Source organism: Carassius gibelio, chromosome B20, assembly GCF_023724105.1.
Source record: "Carassius gibelio isolate Cgi1373 ecotype wild population from Czech Republic chromosome B20, carGib1.2-hapl.c, whole genome shotgun sequence".
Classification (NCBI taxonomy): domain Eukaryota; kingdom Metazoa; phylum Chordata; class Actinopteri; order Cypriniformes; family Cyprinidae; genus Carassius; species Carassius gibelio.
This window is the reverse complement of record NC_068415.1, coordinates 992,091-1,008,838: the sequence shown is the minus strand read 5'-3', so window position 1 is coordinate 1,008,838 and position 16,748 is coordinate 992,091. Positions and strand designations below refer to the sequence as shown.

Sequence of the window (16,748 nt, the reverse complement as noted above, 5' to 3'; positions counted from 1 at the left end):
GAGACATTCACCAGCAGATGACCGCCTCCGCTTCCACACACTGAAAACCACTGCTTTTATTCTCTTTTCTTCTGTTGTTGTTGTTGTTGTAAATGGTTAGCATGTAATGTTATGTAATCTGATTTTAAAATCAATATTTTAAACAATTCGATTTGATGAACTGCCATAAAATCACCAGTTAAATTTTTGAACATCACATGATAGGTAAAAATTGATAGCCTGAATCCACGGTAAGTCGCTTTGGATAAAACCGTCTGCTAAATGTGTAAATTTAAATTTAATAAGCATGTTATCACATATATATATATATATATATATATATATATATATATATATATATATATATATATATATATATATATATATATATATAATAATTATTATTATTTTATAGGTCATTTAATTGGATTATTTGCATTAACATTATTTAACATTAATCATAATTTTTTTATAACCAATAAAAAATTTTTTTTAAAAGGCATGTGTAAAATATTTTGATTTTTTTTAATATGTACTGTAAATAAACCAGTGTTATTTTAGTATCATTTAGATACCATAATAAATACAATTTTTATGTTTTCAGCTCATTTTAATTTTAAAATTTTAGTTTTTTTATTTGTTTATTAATTTAATTTATTTTATTTTATTACATATATATATTTTATTTTTATTAATTTTGTTATTTTAGAACATCAAAATAAACTAAATTAAATTAAGAAATGTTGGTTTTTTAAAAAAGAAAAGAAAAAAAGATGGTTTTAATTTGACTATAATAACCCTGATGCAAACTTTCCTGTGTTTATTATAGAATTTCAGTATTTAATTTTTTTTTTTTTTTTACATGGGTAAAAAGCGAGGATGAAAAACATCATGTAAATAATGTAAACTTTAATTATTTTCTCTTTGACTGCTATATACAGAATGCATGAGAGTTACTGAAGGAAGAATGTTGAATAAGAAGAATATACGTCTGCAGATCAGAGTGAGTTACAGATGAAAACACAAACTCGATTCATCTCTCTACAGCAGCCAAACAGTCAGCAATATTCATCTTTAATCGTTCATAATGAAGCAAGACACATTCAGTCTCCTAACAGAGATAGTGATGATTCAGACAGCATCCAAAACCAGAACAACTCTTCTGATCTTCATGATGGCCACATTTCTTTTCAGGTAACACAACTGTTTTACGGCTTTGGTTTAACAATTATAATCAACGTAAACTTACTTCTTTCCTATAATGAGAAAACAAATGAGAAATTATATTTCATTTGATGAAAGTGAAGCCTTGTTTTTTTTTTTTTTATTGCATTGTGAGAGTATTTTATAAAAATGAAGCACGTTTTCTTCAATTTCTATTATAACTGACTTTAAGTGAAATATTTTCCCTTTTTTTCAATTATAACACAGTTCTATTATCTATAGAAATACTGAAACATTTTAATTTTAAGTCATCTCCATTAATGCTCATAAACATATTCCTATTCTAATAAATCAAGGGTGGCATATTATAAAATGTTGTGTAAAACAAATACAAGTTTTCGGGGTAAAATATATCTGGGATGTGTTCCTCACAAAACCCAGCTAAAGTCTCTGTGAAAATGCAACCTTGATGTCTTTATTTCTGAGCATGTTAAAGACTGAAATCACGGTGAAATCAAACTTTGATGCTTGTCATCTCATAATTTCACAGAGAGGGTCACAACAAACCATGCACACATTTCCAAGACAAAACCCCATGTGCATCACACACACACACACACACGATGGCTAGAGTCGATCCAGAGACGCTGAGCTGAGACCCCGGACGGAAACCTCGTAGACGGCGAACACCACCATGTTGACGGGAAACGCTCGCAGGCAGTTTATTCCCAGGCTTCGGGAGAAGATCCCGGGTCCTTCGCTCCGGAGCGTCTCGCTCGCGCAGTGAAGCAGTCCTCGGTATCTCCTCGCTCCTCCAGCGCCGTCCATCTGCAGACGGGCTTTGATCACGTCCATGGGTGTCCCGACTGACCAGCCGGCCGTCCCTGCCAATCCCCCGGACAACAGCACCGCCGTCCACTCTGACACACACACACACACACAGACGAGAAACATTACTGAATGAACAGAGACTGCTGGAGTAATAGTGTTGGGTCAGAAGAGCAGTGTTGGGCTGTTGTTCACCTGGCTCTCTCTGTCCTGCAGGTGTGAGCAGTGAACACAGAGAGCTGTAGGTCAGGAAGTATGTGGCAAACGCCGGGCCGTCTCTGAGAGCCAGAGGAACAGCTCCTCTGTAGAGACCGGAGACGCCCTCGTCTCGGACCACGCTCAGCACACAGTGGACCGGACCGCTGTATTTGGGATGGAGTCCGCTTCTCTTGCTCTCCATCTGACACTGAAGACGAACCTTCACCAAGTCTCCCGGCGACATTACAGACACCTGGCAGCACAGAAAACATCATTTAATCAAGGTCTTCATCTCCTTATCTGTGTGTTTGAATGAAAATCAGAAACACTGTCTCTCAAACTTCCCATCTGCATTTTAAAAAGTCTTCCTCTACGCAATCTCAGGATTGGATGCACCCAAGATATGTAATGTGTAATAAATTGTTATGCAATTTTTTTTTTTGCAATGGATTATTTAACACGCATCGGTCTCAGTGTGCAAGGTTTCTGTGCATGATCAATTTTAAAGATGATGAATACAAAAAAAAAAAATGCATGTGGAAATTTCAGACTCGTGCAAGGACCGTGTCACTTAAAAAGAAACGGAGATGTTCGTGAAAGAGTTTTCTCTGTTTTGGAAGAATGGACACTTAAACTATACCACGTTTATTACAAAGGGTAGATGTTTATATATCACTGTTATAGTTTCATTAATAATCATTATGATGTCGAGTGCAGTGCAGTGTTGCCAGATATTTCTATAAAAACAAATAAATAAATAAACAAAAATTATTTTTTAAATCTTTCTCCCATTATAAAGTTTGGAAGAGCCAGGACATGCTTTAATGTGACTCCGATTGCGTTCGTCTGAAAGAAGAAAGTCGTATACACGCCGGATTCCCATGGGGAGAGTAAACCATGGGGTGATTTTCATTTTGGGGTGAAAAGCAGATGTCAGACCTGTGCCACTCCAGCCGCCAGACCCGCCAGAAACACATCGAGCTTTGTTTTGGGAGCGCCGTTCCCGCGCATCTGAGCCAAACACTGCAGACAGTTCCTGTAGGAGCCGAACACTACAGAAGACGTCAGGGATATAGTCGTGATCGGCAAAGCCATTCCCTTAAAGAAGCCATGAACCTGCAGCAAAACACCAGCGTGCATCAGAAACCAGACTAACTCAATCTGACAAACAGTGCTTTGATAAATATGACCAGACATTAAAATATTATAAGAAACAGCAGTCTGCAAGGAAGCAGCGTAATGAGCTCTTACGTTAAAAATAAGGTGGATGGCTTACACTTCAGTATTTTCTGAGTTTTGAGTTTTATAAGAGGTTTTTTTTTGCAATAAGTTGGAAAATATCAAAGAAAACATAAGTAGGCCTAAGTTATCCCAGGGAACACATATGTAAGTCGCTTTGGATAAAAGCATCTGCTAAATGGATACATTTTAATTTAATTTAAAATTTAATTAAATTTACATTTATGTTATTTTTTATATATGATTTGAAGTGTGTAGCTATGCAGAAATAGTTATTTTAGTTAATTAAAAATTAAACTAGAGGCATAAGAAACGTATGTTATTTACTAAAATAAAACATCAAAAACTGTTTTTTTATTTTAAAATTTAAGTTTAACTTGATGTATTAAAATAACTAAAACTAGAACTGAAATAAATTTTAAAAAATCTATAAACATTTTAATTAATAATAACAAAAATGACAAAATAAAAATGACTAAGACTCTTAATGAAATCAGAAAAATAAACACAAATAAATCTCTCAATAATACAGTTGCTGTGTGTTTTACTATACAGCTGCTTTCTCACTTTAATTAGTAATTAACAGAGACAGTTTTGTGGAATATGAAAGTGCATTAATCATTAAACATGAAGTAGATGTATGTTTGGTACCCCTTCTTTTTTGATGGTGGTTACGATGCAGTGCCAGATTCCAGCGAACTGTTTCTGAGTTTGGATTCTGACCTGTGCAGGGGTCAAACCAACATATTTAAGGTCAGGAGATGATGTTACAGCAATGCATGTCTGACATGATATGACATAGCATTTAATAATAATGTGTGATTGGCTGGAAGGAGTGTACTTTGACAGTATCCAGTGGATAACCGACCGCCACACCACACGCTCCTGGAACACAACAACAGCACATCAGTCACACTAACAGATTACTGACTTCTCATTACTGTTAGAAATCAGCAGAGAAAGAAGAACTCAGTTGGACCGGTGTGATAGAGGAGACGCCTTAAAAGAGTGCAGTTTGTTTGCTTTCAGGAACACTGCTGGGAAATATTGTAAAAATGTTGTTTGCATACATTTTTTGTTATTATCTTATGAATACAGCTGTGAGTTTTATACATGTGCCCTCAAAGTCCAATGATTTTACAGATGTTTTGTGTGAAGATGTTCAAAAGCATTGTTTATGAAATGTTGTTCACATGAGTGCATGTAAATGTCATGCTTCATTCAACACGAGGATCATGCTTAATGGAGATCTATTATTGTTGCATTTAAATCAAGAGGACAGTAAATAGTTTACAATTATTTCATTTTTTTATTATTATTAAAATGTCTTATTTTTTATATTTGTTATTACATTCTTGTCTTGTTTATGCATTTGTATTCGCAATTAAATTCTATTTTTAATTTCCAATTTAAATGTTTAACACATACCTTTACAATTCCTTGCGTGCACTTATTTGTTTCCATGCAGTAACAAAAGCAAGTGCTATCATATCATCTACTGTACACATGCGCTACAGCAGACTCTCTCAAAAACCTTCGCCTTATGTCAGAGAACTGAACCCGACAAACAACGACTCTGTACTGTACCTCCAAATGATCCTGCAAAGAAGTCTGCGAAATGCATCGTCCCGTCGTCATTCTAACCCTTCATGACATTATTAAACCTGTTCTAGATTCTGATAATAATTGCATAATGCACCGCTGTCGTGCTCAGTCAAGGTTGTAGGTGTTTCTGATCTGCGTTAGTGCTTTTGTAACTGTGCCTCATTTCTCACGTGGTTCCTTTGCTGGGTGCTTATGCAAGTTCTTATTTAAAACCAGTTACTAACAATTTGAATTTTATTGACACCGGCGCGTGCATAACACACGACGTGCCTTTATTTGTCTTTTAATGTGACTTTAAAACTTTAAACAAGATGTTTATATTTCTACAAGCTCGTGACAGGCGATCAGTCCGGATCGATGACAGACCGAGCACTGCAGCATCCGCGTTTGAACCGTAGACTGAATAAACACGCTGATGCAACGCGGAAGAGAAATTACGAGTGCAATGAATCTTTTTTTAACCGACTCCTTTCGAAAGATTCGGTTGAGTCGATTCGCGAATCACTGAACGCAGAGCGCTAGTGATTAGAACCTTGATCTTGAAAACAGCGGCAAAAGGTCCAATATTAATATACATTAGTTCTATGTTACTATATTTACTATGTAACTAATGTAATTTACAAGGGTAGAAGGATTGACATATAATTTAATGTCACACAGCAGCACAAGAGAGACAAGTTTTTGTTTATATATATATATATATATATATATATATATATATATATATATATATATATATATATTTTTTTTTTTTTTTTTTAAATTCACCTTCATTAAAGAATTTTGGTCTGACATAGATATTGATTTAAGTATGTGTGATATATTATGATATTTGTTTCTCATTATAAACATAAAATGTAGTAAACAATTATTTATTTTGTTAGCTAAATAGTTTATTATATAAATGTACATTTTCCTCGGCATTACCCAAATTCTACAATATAAGTTTCTTTGTGAATTCAGCGACCATGACACTACAAAAATATCAACAACAAAAAGAGTGTCACATTTGTGAAACTGTATAATGATAGGCTAACTGTATAAGGCTAAGTTTATTTACTACCTCTGCACTTTTTAACCCTTACCCACCCTATCCTTCTATTTGTGTTATTTATCCAATGTTGTGTTTAAATGTTGAAGTTATTCTTGCAATATATTTTTAATGCATCTCTTAAATATAAATTTTATTTCTGTCTATCTATCTAAAATAACAATTTTGTGGAGTAAAAACTAAAATAAATCGTTCGATCCGAACGAACCGATTCACTCAAAAGAGTCGGAATCTGCGGCGCCTGCGCTACTTCAGCGAAGCCACGTCATGAATATTAACGACACAACCTCCTATGGCTCGTCTTGCCTACTGAATATTAAAACACCTAGTGATGACGTTCTCTCTGTAACCGAAGCCCCGCCAAAGTAACATTCCGGATCAGGAAAAGCGCTCAAACGCGCATGACGCCAAAAGCAGGAACAGGAATCCTTTTTAAATCCGCCGATCGCGATTGGGCGCGCGCACACACACCTCCTCACCGACACCCATCCATCCAGAACCCGCTACACAAATAAAAAAGTAAACCTTGCAGGTGGTAGTCAAGCTAGAAGGTCGAGCTTCGAGCCTCATCACAGACACTTCTGCTCAGGACAGGCCTGACTAACTAAAGAACTAACTAACTAACCAACTAACCAAGCAGGTCGAATAAAACCCAGTTAACCCTTCAAACCCGGGGTGAGCTCATCTAAAGCAGCGCTTGCTTGCTTCTGTCAGCTTGAAGCAGTGATGGACTTCCTTGCTGGATGTATAGGAGGTAAGATATTTACAGTAGAGTACAGTAAACTCCTGTCTGCTAGATTAGGATTTAGTTAAGCTCGTTAAGAGGGTCTAACCCCTAATGTGACTTCAATATAGGTCGGTTTGTTTACATTCAGACTGCGCGTTCACACAGTAGTAGGGCAGTAATTAGTTAATAGAGTTTCAGTGGAAGTTCATTGATGTAATATACACGGTTAGGAGTCACACATGTTGAATTATTTGTTGTGGAGCAGGAAGCCACGTCAGAGAGATTCTATCTATCTATCTATCTATCTATCTATCTATCTATCTATCTATCTATCTGTCTGTCTGTCTATCTGTCTATCTATCTATCTATCTATCTATCTATCTATCTATCTATCTATCTATCTATCTATCTATCTATCTAGCTGTTTGTTTCCTATCAGTGTGATTCAGATGATTGTTATTGAACTGTATGCTGAGGTGGCGATGTCACGTGACTGAAGACCGCTCTGCCGCCTTTGAAGTGTGGAATGTTACACTGTTTCACTGCTGAAAGATGGATGTTCTAATAAAACTGGTTACAATGTCAATATTTTCTTTTGTGGTGAAAACTGTGGAAGCTGGCTTTTAAAACACAAATGCTACTTTTTTTCATCTAAAAAAGATCTCAAATTTTGTTTAAAAATAAAAAATAAAAGGTTAAATTCACATTTTTATCACACAATTCTGAGATTTTTTTTCCCACAGTTGTGTTTAAAGATCAAAGATTTCGGACTTTTCTTCTCAATTTTCACATTTCTGTCTTGTAATTCTGATATGTCGCAACTCTTGCATTTGTTCAATTCTCAGAATTGCAAGGAAGAAGCACAAATTTTTCAAGAATCTTCAAGAATCTGCTCAAAACCCATCTCTTCCATCTTTATTTGACCCTCTAACTTTAGCACTCACTATTCTAATTCTATTCTAAAAAAAAAAAAAAAAATCCAACTAGCTTTCTAATCTTTTTGTATTCTATCTGTTTTTTTTTCCATTTATTATGCAATTAACAAAAACAAAAAAAACTTCTAACTTTCTATTCTATCTATTTTTATTTTATTTATTACATTATTTAAAAGCCCTTGCTATGTGTGCTGCGTTTACCGAGACTTGTTATAGCGCTTATATATCGTTGCTCTTTTGTTGTTTTTGATTGCTTGCATTGTCCTCATTTGTAAGTCGCTTTGGATAAAAGCATCTGCTAAATGACTAAATCTAATGTAAATGTAATAGTAAATTAGATTTATCATTATTTTATCCTGTGGTAGAAACAAGCTTCCATATACAAATCATATCATTTCGAGCTAAAGCACTTTTTTTATTCATGGAGTCTGTAACCAACTTGAGAGGTAAAGGTGAAAGTTTAAGAATCAAACATTGATAAGAAAACCTGAAAATTGACTCAGGTGTTCAGGGTACTAAAGAAATGCACTCAGATCCACTTACAGATAGTTATGATTTATGTTAGAAGTTCTTCAAGTGTGTGCAGACTGATTCCTTGACTGATGATTGACTTTAACTGAATATGTAACCTACAAGCCTCCTTGCAGTCGTCCTGTTCTCTTGTGTGAATATCAGTCATGCATGAGCTGCTGTGAAATGTGTTTCCTGGAAGAGCCCAGAATAACCTCCTCCCAAACGCCTGTCCGTGTGCCGTCAAACACAGAGGCGTCCCACACACCCCTGTGAGAGCCAATCCCAGCCGCGGGACGGGCCACGTCTCTCAAAGCTCCTGACCGCTCGTGTTTCATATTACAGACACGGTACTTCATAAGTTTATAAATTAATTATTAGATTGAGGATTGTATTTATCTAGCTAAAATATAGCTAAGTATTTTTCCAACTGATACTAATATGCATAAAAACATACTAATATATGTGTGTATATATATTTACTAGTTGTTTATTACTGTGAGTGTATATATACAAACACATTCGATAATTAAGTAAATGCATCTCTTAATATTTGTGCTTATATCCTAGTTTTATTATTTGTTATTTATAACTACAATATAAATATACACATCTATATATAAATCTTATTTTTATTAATTTATTAGTTGTTATATATTATTATATATAAGCAACTAATAAATAAATACAAATACATTTAAATATAGAAATGTATATAACTATTTGCATACTATATATGTATATATATATATATGTACATGTATATATGAATGATATTAAAGATAATATTTATAAATTACATGTTAGGTAAAAATATACAGTATATATTTTTTTAATCAATAAATAAAAAATAAACAATCAAGCCATTTTTTTTATTAATGCCGTTTGTCACTAAAAGAGCAACACAGGTAATATATTTAATTATATAAAATATTTTAATTTATTTTTAACATATAAAACATGCCACACAGATAATTTTGTTAACATTTTTACACAATGATAATGGTAAATAAAAACAATGAGTCTATTTAAACATTCAAGGCATGTTTTCCTTGCACTTTTTATCACAAGGAATAATGATATTTAATATTGTATGTGCACCGATTTGTGAAACCATTCAACACTAATCAAACTTACTGACTATTCAAAACATCTCTCTGAAGACTCTCCGAATTAAATATTTTAAAAATTAAGTTTAGCTTAGTTTTTGTATCAGCAGCAGATATAGAGTATATTCTGTATGTCACTTAGCCCTGCTCTGTAGCCTAGCCTTACTATACTGTATGTATGTGTTTTTAGGTTTTACATAACATCACTATCATCTTAAGTCACCTCTTGGCACCGTTTGACAACTTGAGTCTTGTTTTGGACTTGCTTTGATTGGTCAGGATGGACCAACGCCTTCGGTGCAGACTGACTCCCATCAGCCCGAGCTTGCGTCATCGCTCTCTTTGGCATGGAGCAGTAACTGCTGATATGTAAAACCCTGTGAGATACTGAGATATATCTCCTGTGAGATTTACAGTCCTACACTAGCATCTCCCAGCCAATGACTGACTGAGCTTTTGCGTTAAATCCAATGGAAACACTGAAGATCCTAGAATTGACACTGTTGTTCATGTACAGCTGTGCTCATAACAGTTTTATGCAAAATTCAGTGCTAAATGTGGTCAGAATTGTTTGCGAGATGTAAACTAAGAATTTTGAGTTGTTTTCAGAAAAAAGTTCCAATTGCGAGATGTAAACTCAGAATTGTGAGATGTTTTCAGAAAAAGTTAGAATTGCGAGATGTTTTCAGAGAAAAAAGTTAGAATTGCGAGATGTAAACTCAGAATTGCGAGATGTTTTCAGAGAACGATATCAGAATTGTTTGCGAGATGTAAACAAAGAATTGCAAGATGATTTCAGAAAAAAGTTAGAATTGCGAGATGTTTTCAGAGAAAAAAGTTAGAATTGCGAGATGTAAACTCAGAATTGCGAGATGTTTTCAGAGAAAAAAAAGTTAGAATTGCGAGATATTTTCAGAGAAAAAAGTTAGAATTGCGAGATGTAAACTCAGAATTGCGAGATGTTTTCAGAGAAAAAAAAGTTAGAATTGCGAGATATTTTCAGAGAACAATATCAGAATTGTTTGCGAGATGTAAACTCAGAATTACGAGATGATTTCAGAAAAAAGTTTGAATTGCAAGATGTTTTCAGAGAAAACATTTTATATTTGTTTTCAGAGAGCAATATCAGAATTGTTTGCGAGATGTAAACTCAGAATTGCGAGATGTATCAATATCAGAATTGTTTGCGAGTATAATTAGAACTGCAAGAAAAAGTTAGAATTGCGAGATGTTTTCAGAGAAATGTTTTTTAGAATTGGTTTCAGAGAACGATATCAGAATTGTTTGCGAATAGTTAGAATTGCAAGAAGTTAGAATTACAAGATGTTTTCAGAGAGCAATATCAGAATTATTTGCGAGATGTTTTCAGAGAGAAAAAAATGTCAGAATTGTTTGCGAGATGTAAACTCAGAATTGGGAGATGCTTTCCAATATAATAGATATAAGCTCAGAATTGCAAGTTGTAAATTAAGAGTTTAGAGAAAAAGTCAGGAATTTGAGAGGAAAACTGCAATTAAATGTTTAAATTATTTTTATTAAGTGACAATTTTTATTAAGCAAACAGTTATCTATAGGCATACAATACATATTTCTCAATAGCATCCTAAAAACTCCTATTCTTCTTTTCTGTGCAGGTGCTGCCGGGGTCCTCGTCGGACATCCTTTTGACACAGTTAAGGTTAGTAATCATTGACTCGTGTCGTTCGAGTGCCAGTGCTTTCGCTTCACATCAGTGGAGCAAATCTGTCATCTGAACCGGCTGTTGATTTCATCGGAACTCTCTTGAAACTAGCGAGCAAACACTATTATATAAATATTATATATATATAATATACAGTACTAAGTAAATAAGTTGCTTTAATAATTAAGCATAATTTAATTTAGAGTATAATGTTTTGAATGTGGCTGTTTTTCATTACAATTGTATTATTTATTTATTTATTTATTTATTTATTTATTTATTTGGTGTGAAATGATCTGTTCAGGTTTATTGCTTTACATTGATTGACATCTCCATTATTTTTGTTCCAGATAAGTACTGCTCTCATTTCTAAAAATATATAAATAAAAATAATCACTAATATATTTTTTTATACTCTATATTTATTATAGTTAGCTTTAGTAGCTTGTTTTTTTTTTAAATAAAATAAATACATTTTTAACCAACTAAAACAAATTGAGGGTGAGTGATTGATAATTTAATTTATTTAAATTTTGTAAATTATTTTTGCATTTGAATGTTTATTTAGCGCATCACATGTACATGTATTTATTATGTATTCATTTTCTAACTTGAATTGATAATACTTATGTAAAACAACACAAAGTAATCTTTTTGTCACTTTTATGTTTGGTTTTATTTCTTTATTTTATTTTGTTATATTTAGGCCCTACTTTAACTAAATTAAAAATGTATAATATTATGTATTTTGTTTTTTAATAGTTTGCATTTTTAGGTGTGTGTGTGTGTCTAAAAAAATAAAATAATACATATATATATATATATATTATTTTTTTTTTCTATTTTTTTTTTTTTATAGGTATAGAAATTTTTATAGTTGGTTTTGTTCAGAGTGAATTACTGTAAATGTTTATTTGCATCACTTCTTGCAAGGTTTAAAACTAGGCTGCGATCAGCGCTGGTCTTCAACCACGAGACCACAGCGGTGTTTCAGCAGTTTCCATATTCTAAAGAAACTCTGAACAACAAGCTCTTTGTTTTCATGGGTTTGTTGTGATCATGTTGTCTCTCCTGTAGGTTCGTCTTCAGGTCCAGAGTGTGGATAAACCACTTTACCGAGGGACTTTTCACTGTTTCCAGTCCATCATACGTCAAGAGTCAGTGAGTGGAAACTTCAGTGGTTTTAACTACACCTACAATCACCAACACTTGTATAAACATTTATCTCAATTGATATTTATTTTGCACTTTATTAATGTAATTTGTTTGTTTACATTTAAAAAAAAAACTTATTAAATTAAATAAAGAGTTCCATTTAACCTTTTTTTTTTTGCCTGTTCACGCTTAAACCGAAAACCAGATCTGTGTCGTGTGAAAAACTTGTAGTCTGTGTCACATTCAGTTGTGGTGTAAGTGTGGCAAAACTACTGAGGAAGTTTAAGCACAGAAAATATGTCAAGCATTTCACTCAATGCAAAGTCTAAATAACTACACACAACATACGTCAGCTAAAGCAAAACATTTAATTGCACTTAAGTATTTAAAGAGGCAAGCAATAAGAGGCAGTTTAAAAAAAAAAATTTAATGCAAAAAAAAAAAAAATACATTTTAGTAATGAAGTAATAATACCACATACACAAGGCTTACCATTGTATATTTATTGAAAATAATAATTTATTATTTAATTTTATTATATTTTATTAATAAAAGTCTCCTGTGAAAATATCAAAATGTAAGATTGTTTGTAATTGATATTTTTTTATTTAGCTTGTTTGACCGACTTGATTTCACTCTTCTAATCAATGTAAACACTTCAACAATAAAGTTTTTTTTTAAGGTTGTTCACTAATTTTTAAATATGAATCCTACTAAAGTATGACCTCTATATTTATTTTAAAAAATACAATCACGCAGTTAAATTTTATTGTTTATTTTATGACAATATGATATGTAATAAGTTTACAAATAATTGTATTAATATTCATCACTAGTTCTACACTCTAGTTTTTATTTCTTCAATAAACATAGTATTTTCCACATGACGTTAAAAGACAAGGCTGAGTAAAAAAGTATTTTTGAGTGACAATCATTTTCAGACACAAACTTTGAACTATAATAATGTTTGAACTGAAACTATATTCATATTTAAAAATTATATTCTTATATTTAAGCAATTTTTACATTTGATATTATTGCTATTTGTCTGAGATGCAACTGTTTAGAAATCTGGAATCTGAGGGAGCAAAAAAATCTTAGCAATGCATATTACTAATCAAAAATTAAATTTTTATACATTTGCGGCAGGAAACAAAATATCTTCCCTTCTTTTTTGGCATAAAAGAAAAATCTATAATTTTGACCCATGCAATGCATTGTTGGCTATTGCTACAAATATAGATGCTTTTGTGCTCCATGGTCACATGTATGCATGTAAACAAATGCACCTTGGATCACTTTCTTTTACCTTCCCCACAGATGCTTGGCCTTTATAAAGGCATTGGGTCGCCCATGATGGGCCTGACGTTCATCAACGCCATCGTCTTTGGTGTTCAGGGTAACGCCATGCGCAGGTTGGGTGAGGATACACCCTTGAACCAGTTCCTAGCCGGAGCGGCGGCCGGTGCCATCCAGTGCGTGATCTGCTGCCCGATGGAACTGGCCAAGACCCGAATGCAGCTGCAAGGAACAGGCGAGAAGAAGTCGTCCTCTCGGAAGGTCTATAAGAACTCGCTGGACTGCTTGGCTCGTATTTACCAGCGCGAGGGTTTGCGAGGAGTCAACCGAGGAATGGTTACGACTCTCATCCGAGAGACGCCGGGATTCGGCGTTTATTTCCTCGCGTACGACCTCCTGACGCGTTCGCTGGGATGCGAGCCGGAGGATCCGTACATGATTCCCAAACTGCTGTTCGCCGGAGGCATGTCGGGAATCGCGTCTTGGCTTTCGACGTATCCTGTGGACGTGATAAAATCCCGCCTCCAAGCCGACGGGGTCGGAGGAAAGTACCAGTACAGCAGCATCATGGACTGCACCAGGAAGAGCATCCAGCGCGAAGGTTGGCGGGTTTTCACGCGCGGACTTACTTCGACTCTCTTACGGGCTTTTCCGGTCAACGCAGCCACTTTCGCAACAGTCACACTCTTTCTTTTGTACGTACGTCCGGACGAGGGATCGAAAGATTGCGAAGCGGCTCCAGCTTCGCATCAAGCACCATTGCAGCAGCAGCAAGCGCAAAAATCCAGTCTTTGAGTCACTCATCTTCCTGGGATTTCGACTAGCGTAGCACTTCCCAAAATAATGGCTGTTACTAAACCGAACAGTGCATCGAGCACATCTCTCCACTGTAAACAGAACTGCACAACCTTTATATCCCAACAGTGACTCTGTAAATATATATTTTTATATTCAATGATATTTAACAAATACGTTCCCTGTGACTGCCTTACGAGAGCTGAAAGAATCCGTCCGCTTGAAAGTAAGAGTTTGCGTGTTTCCTTTTGTTGTCACTTGGCAGAACTAGTAAAACTTGCTTTGAAGCTGCATATTATTTCTACACTGAAGAGAATCCAGTGTCTTAACAAATCACTGGAAGTTTGGACACCCCTTGATGTGAATGATTGGAGGCAGTGACGTGTGGATGTTGGACAGGTTTTAGGTCATTCGGAACGTTTTGGAATGGTGCATTTTGGGAAAGTAGCTACCAAGGTCCTCCCATTCTCGTTTTTGTTTGCATCAAACTTAATACGGCCTCTACCCCGGACATAGATTACATGTGTACTCTCAACCCCACCCAGACTTGGACAAATATGATTTTTGGCACTGTTGAATATAGTCTTTGTTATATTACAATGTTTTTAATCTGAGGCGTGGGAACCTCTTTTTAGTGGAAGCTGCTGGTGAAATTGCCTACAAGGTTGCGATATCGTGGCTCACCGTTAAAGTTGTGAAATTAACATGGTAGACACCAAATTACATTTGCTTGAGTTTCTAAATCACTAATGTTACATCTGAGGAACTGTTGATGTTGTCTACTTGTATTGCGTTAGCCCGAATTCATTTGGTTCTGGTGTACTGAAAGCGAATAAACCAAAGGTTTTGGACCGACAAATCAAATTCCGTCCCCTCAAAGCAAGTCTTGAATTAATGGCATATTATCTTCGAAATGAATGCAATATTTGCATGTTTTCTTTAACTTGTGTTTGTATACAGGTCGTATCTGGGACAGTTTTACTATATTTAAACTGCTATTGGACGCTGTGTTTAAGTAACCTCTTTACTGATTTACTGAAGAATGTGGGTTGTCTCTTTAAGGTCAATATATTTAATTGTTGTGTATATATCGAGGCTGGAGTTTCTCAGCATATTGAAAGCTGTGTAAATAGAGATGCATACTGTATGTTTGATTTCAGAGTGCTGAGACTAAAACATGCACATGACAGAAGAGGTTTGCCTGGCTTTTAAAGAATGTGCTGCTCTTTTTGGAATGGTTACGGATTGTATTATATTAAATGTAAATATGTATTATTCTATTAAAAAGAGAAGTTTAGAGTGATGTATTGAAAAGGAGATTGTTTTGTGTGAAATCTGTAAGAAATGTAAGTAATGTGTATGTTACAGAGTTAGAATGGTTTCAGAAGGACTAAAGTGGTTTTAATTTGAGTAGTTTTAGTTTAGTTTTCTCTTTTTCAGGTTCATTGTTACTGTAACAGATGGATTAATATTGAATCTGATTAAATGTTTGTCCTATTTTTGTATGCAAAAGTTTAGTTCTGTGCTACTCCCATTTGAAAACTGCTAAAATATGTGGAAATAAATGGGACAAATGATAAATCTTGTGTCTTTGTCTTTGTCTTGCCAAGTTCTTGCATTCCTCATCCTTTGGATAAGTCAGTTACTTAATGCATTTATATTTTTTTGTCTAATATTCAAGTTTTAATTTCAGCAATTTTTTTAAATAGTTTTACTTAAGTGATATATATTAACATTTTTAGTTTAGTAATTTCATGAGCTTTTTTCATGTCTATTATTTAAAAAAATCAAAGTTTTGTATGTAGATTTATATTTGTTTAGTAATTAGTAATTATATGCTGTCATTTTTATTCTTTTTTCTGTTTAGCTTTAATTTATTTTTCAATTTTAATTTACTTTTAAATATGAAATATTTTTATCACATTTTTTAATATTTCGTCTAATATTTATATTTTATTTTCATTTAGATTTTTAATAGATTTATTCAGTGGACAATAGCACATAATGAAATGTGCAAAAAAAATTAATATGCATGTTTTGATTTTACAATCTTTTTTTTCATTATTAGATTACAAGAGTTTTTATAAATATTTAAATTCGTTTTTTAGGTCATTTTTTGTTTGTTTGTTTTTACATTTCTTTTTAGGTGTATTTTTAAGTTTTAGTTAGTGAACTCGAGGTTGAGTAGAAACACTTGAAATATTTGTCAGTATTTCTCATCAAATAAGTCCTCATAAATATTAAAGTGCTACATCAGTAAATGAGGCGTTTATCAGATGAGCTGGCAGAAGTGTTCATGTTCACGCTATACAACGCTTGATATAATCAGATAGCAATTACTGAATGAAAACAGCCATTTCTGAAATGTGAGCTTCATCTGAATTATTATAATTATAAGGACTCATATTAAACAGCCACCAATCATCAGACGTGCTTCAACAGCTTCCTGTTTGTTTAAACCATGTTTTCAATA

At 33.9% G+C, this 16,748-nt stretch overlaps 2 protein-coding genes across 6 annotated transcripts; one reads left to right on the top strand and one right to left on the bottom strand.

Moving 5' to 3' along the window:
* Positions 1–868: 868 nt before the first annotated feature.
* slc25a47a (solute carrier family 25 member 47a) lies at positions 869–5,389 on the bottom strand. 3 transcript variants are annotated; one of them, XM_052585574.1, is made up of 6 exons: positions 4,996–5,389; positions 4,250–4,293; positions 4,060–4,131; positions 3,109–3,205; positions 2,167–2,422; positions 869–2,063 (listed from the first exon to the last, which is right to left on the bottom strand). In XM_052585574.1, the coding sequence occupies exons 1-6, from the start codon at positions 5,030–5,032 to the stop codon at positions 1,700–1,702; spliced, it is 870 nt and encodes a 289-aa protein (XP_052441534.1). In that variant the 5' UTR covers positions 5,033–5,389; the 3' UTR covers positions 869–1,699. The 3 variants fall into 3 exon arrangements, with proteins under 3 accessions (XP_052441534.1, XP_052441533.1, XP_052441535.1); XM_052585573.1 differs by having other exon boundaries at positions 3,109–3,285; positions 4,996–5,385; XM_052585575.1 differs by lacking the exon at positions 4,996–5,389 and having other exon boundaries at positions 4,250–4,289.
* Positions 5,390–6,419: 1,030 nt separating this feature from the next.
* On the top strand, positions 6,420–15,856 carry LOC127984324 (mitochondrial basic amino acids transporter). 3 transcript variants are annotated; one of them, XM_052586913.1, is made up of 4 exons: positions 6,420–6,818; positions 10,980–11,023; positions 12,104–12,187; positions 13,502–15,856. In XM_052586913.1, the coding sequence occupies exons 1-4, from the start codon at positions 6,791–6,793 to the stop codon at positions 14,273–14,275; spliced, it is 930 nt and encodes a 309-aa protein (XP_052442873.1). In that variant the 5' UTR covers positions 6,420–6,790; the 3' UTR covers positions 14,276–15,856. The 3 variants fall into 3 exon arrangements, with proteins under 3 accessions (XP_052442873.1, XP_052442875.1, XP_052442874.1); XM_052586915.1 differs by lacking the exon at positions 6,420–6,818 and adding an exon at positions 8,568–8,586; XM_052586914.1 differs by lacking the exon at positions 6,420–6,818 and adding an exon at positions 9,289–9,724.
* Positions 15,857–16,748: the final 892 nt, after the last annotated feature.

Bases quoted from the DNA above. Each gene is read 5' to 3' on its own strand.
- LOC127984324 (XM_052586913.1), top strand. From the start codon at position 6,791: ATGGACTTCCTTGCTGGATGTATAGGAG. The intron at 6,819-10,979 runs GTAAGATATTTA...TTTTCTGTGCAG, and splicing joins CCTTGCTGGATGTATAGGAG to GTGCTGCCGGGGTCCTCGTC. The intron at 11,024-12,103 runs GTTAGTAATCAT...TCTCTCCTGTAG, and splicing joins ATCCTTTTGACACAGTTAAG to GTTCGTCTTCAGGTCCAGAG.
- slc25a47a (XM_052585573.1), bottom strand. From the start codon at position 5,032: ATGCATTTCGCAGACTTCTTTGCAGGATCATTTGGAG. The intron at 4,132-4,249 runs GTACACTCCTTC...ACCCCTGCACAG, and splicing joins ATCCACTGGATACTGTCAAA to GTCAGAATCCAAACTCAGAA. The intron at 2,064-2,166 runs GTGAACAACAGC...TGTGTGTGTCAG, and splicing joins TGCAGGACAGAGAGAGCCAG to AGTGGACGGCGGTGCTGTTG.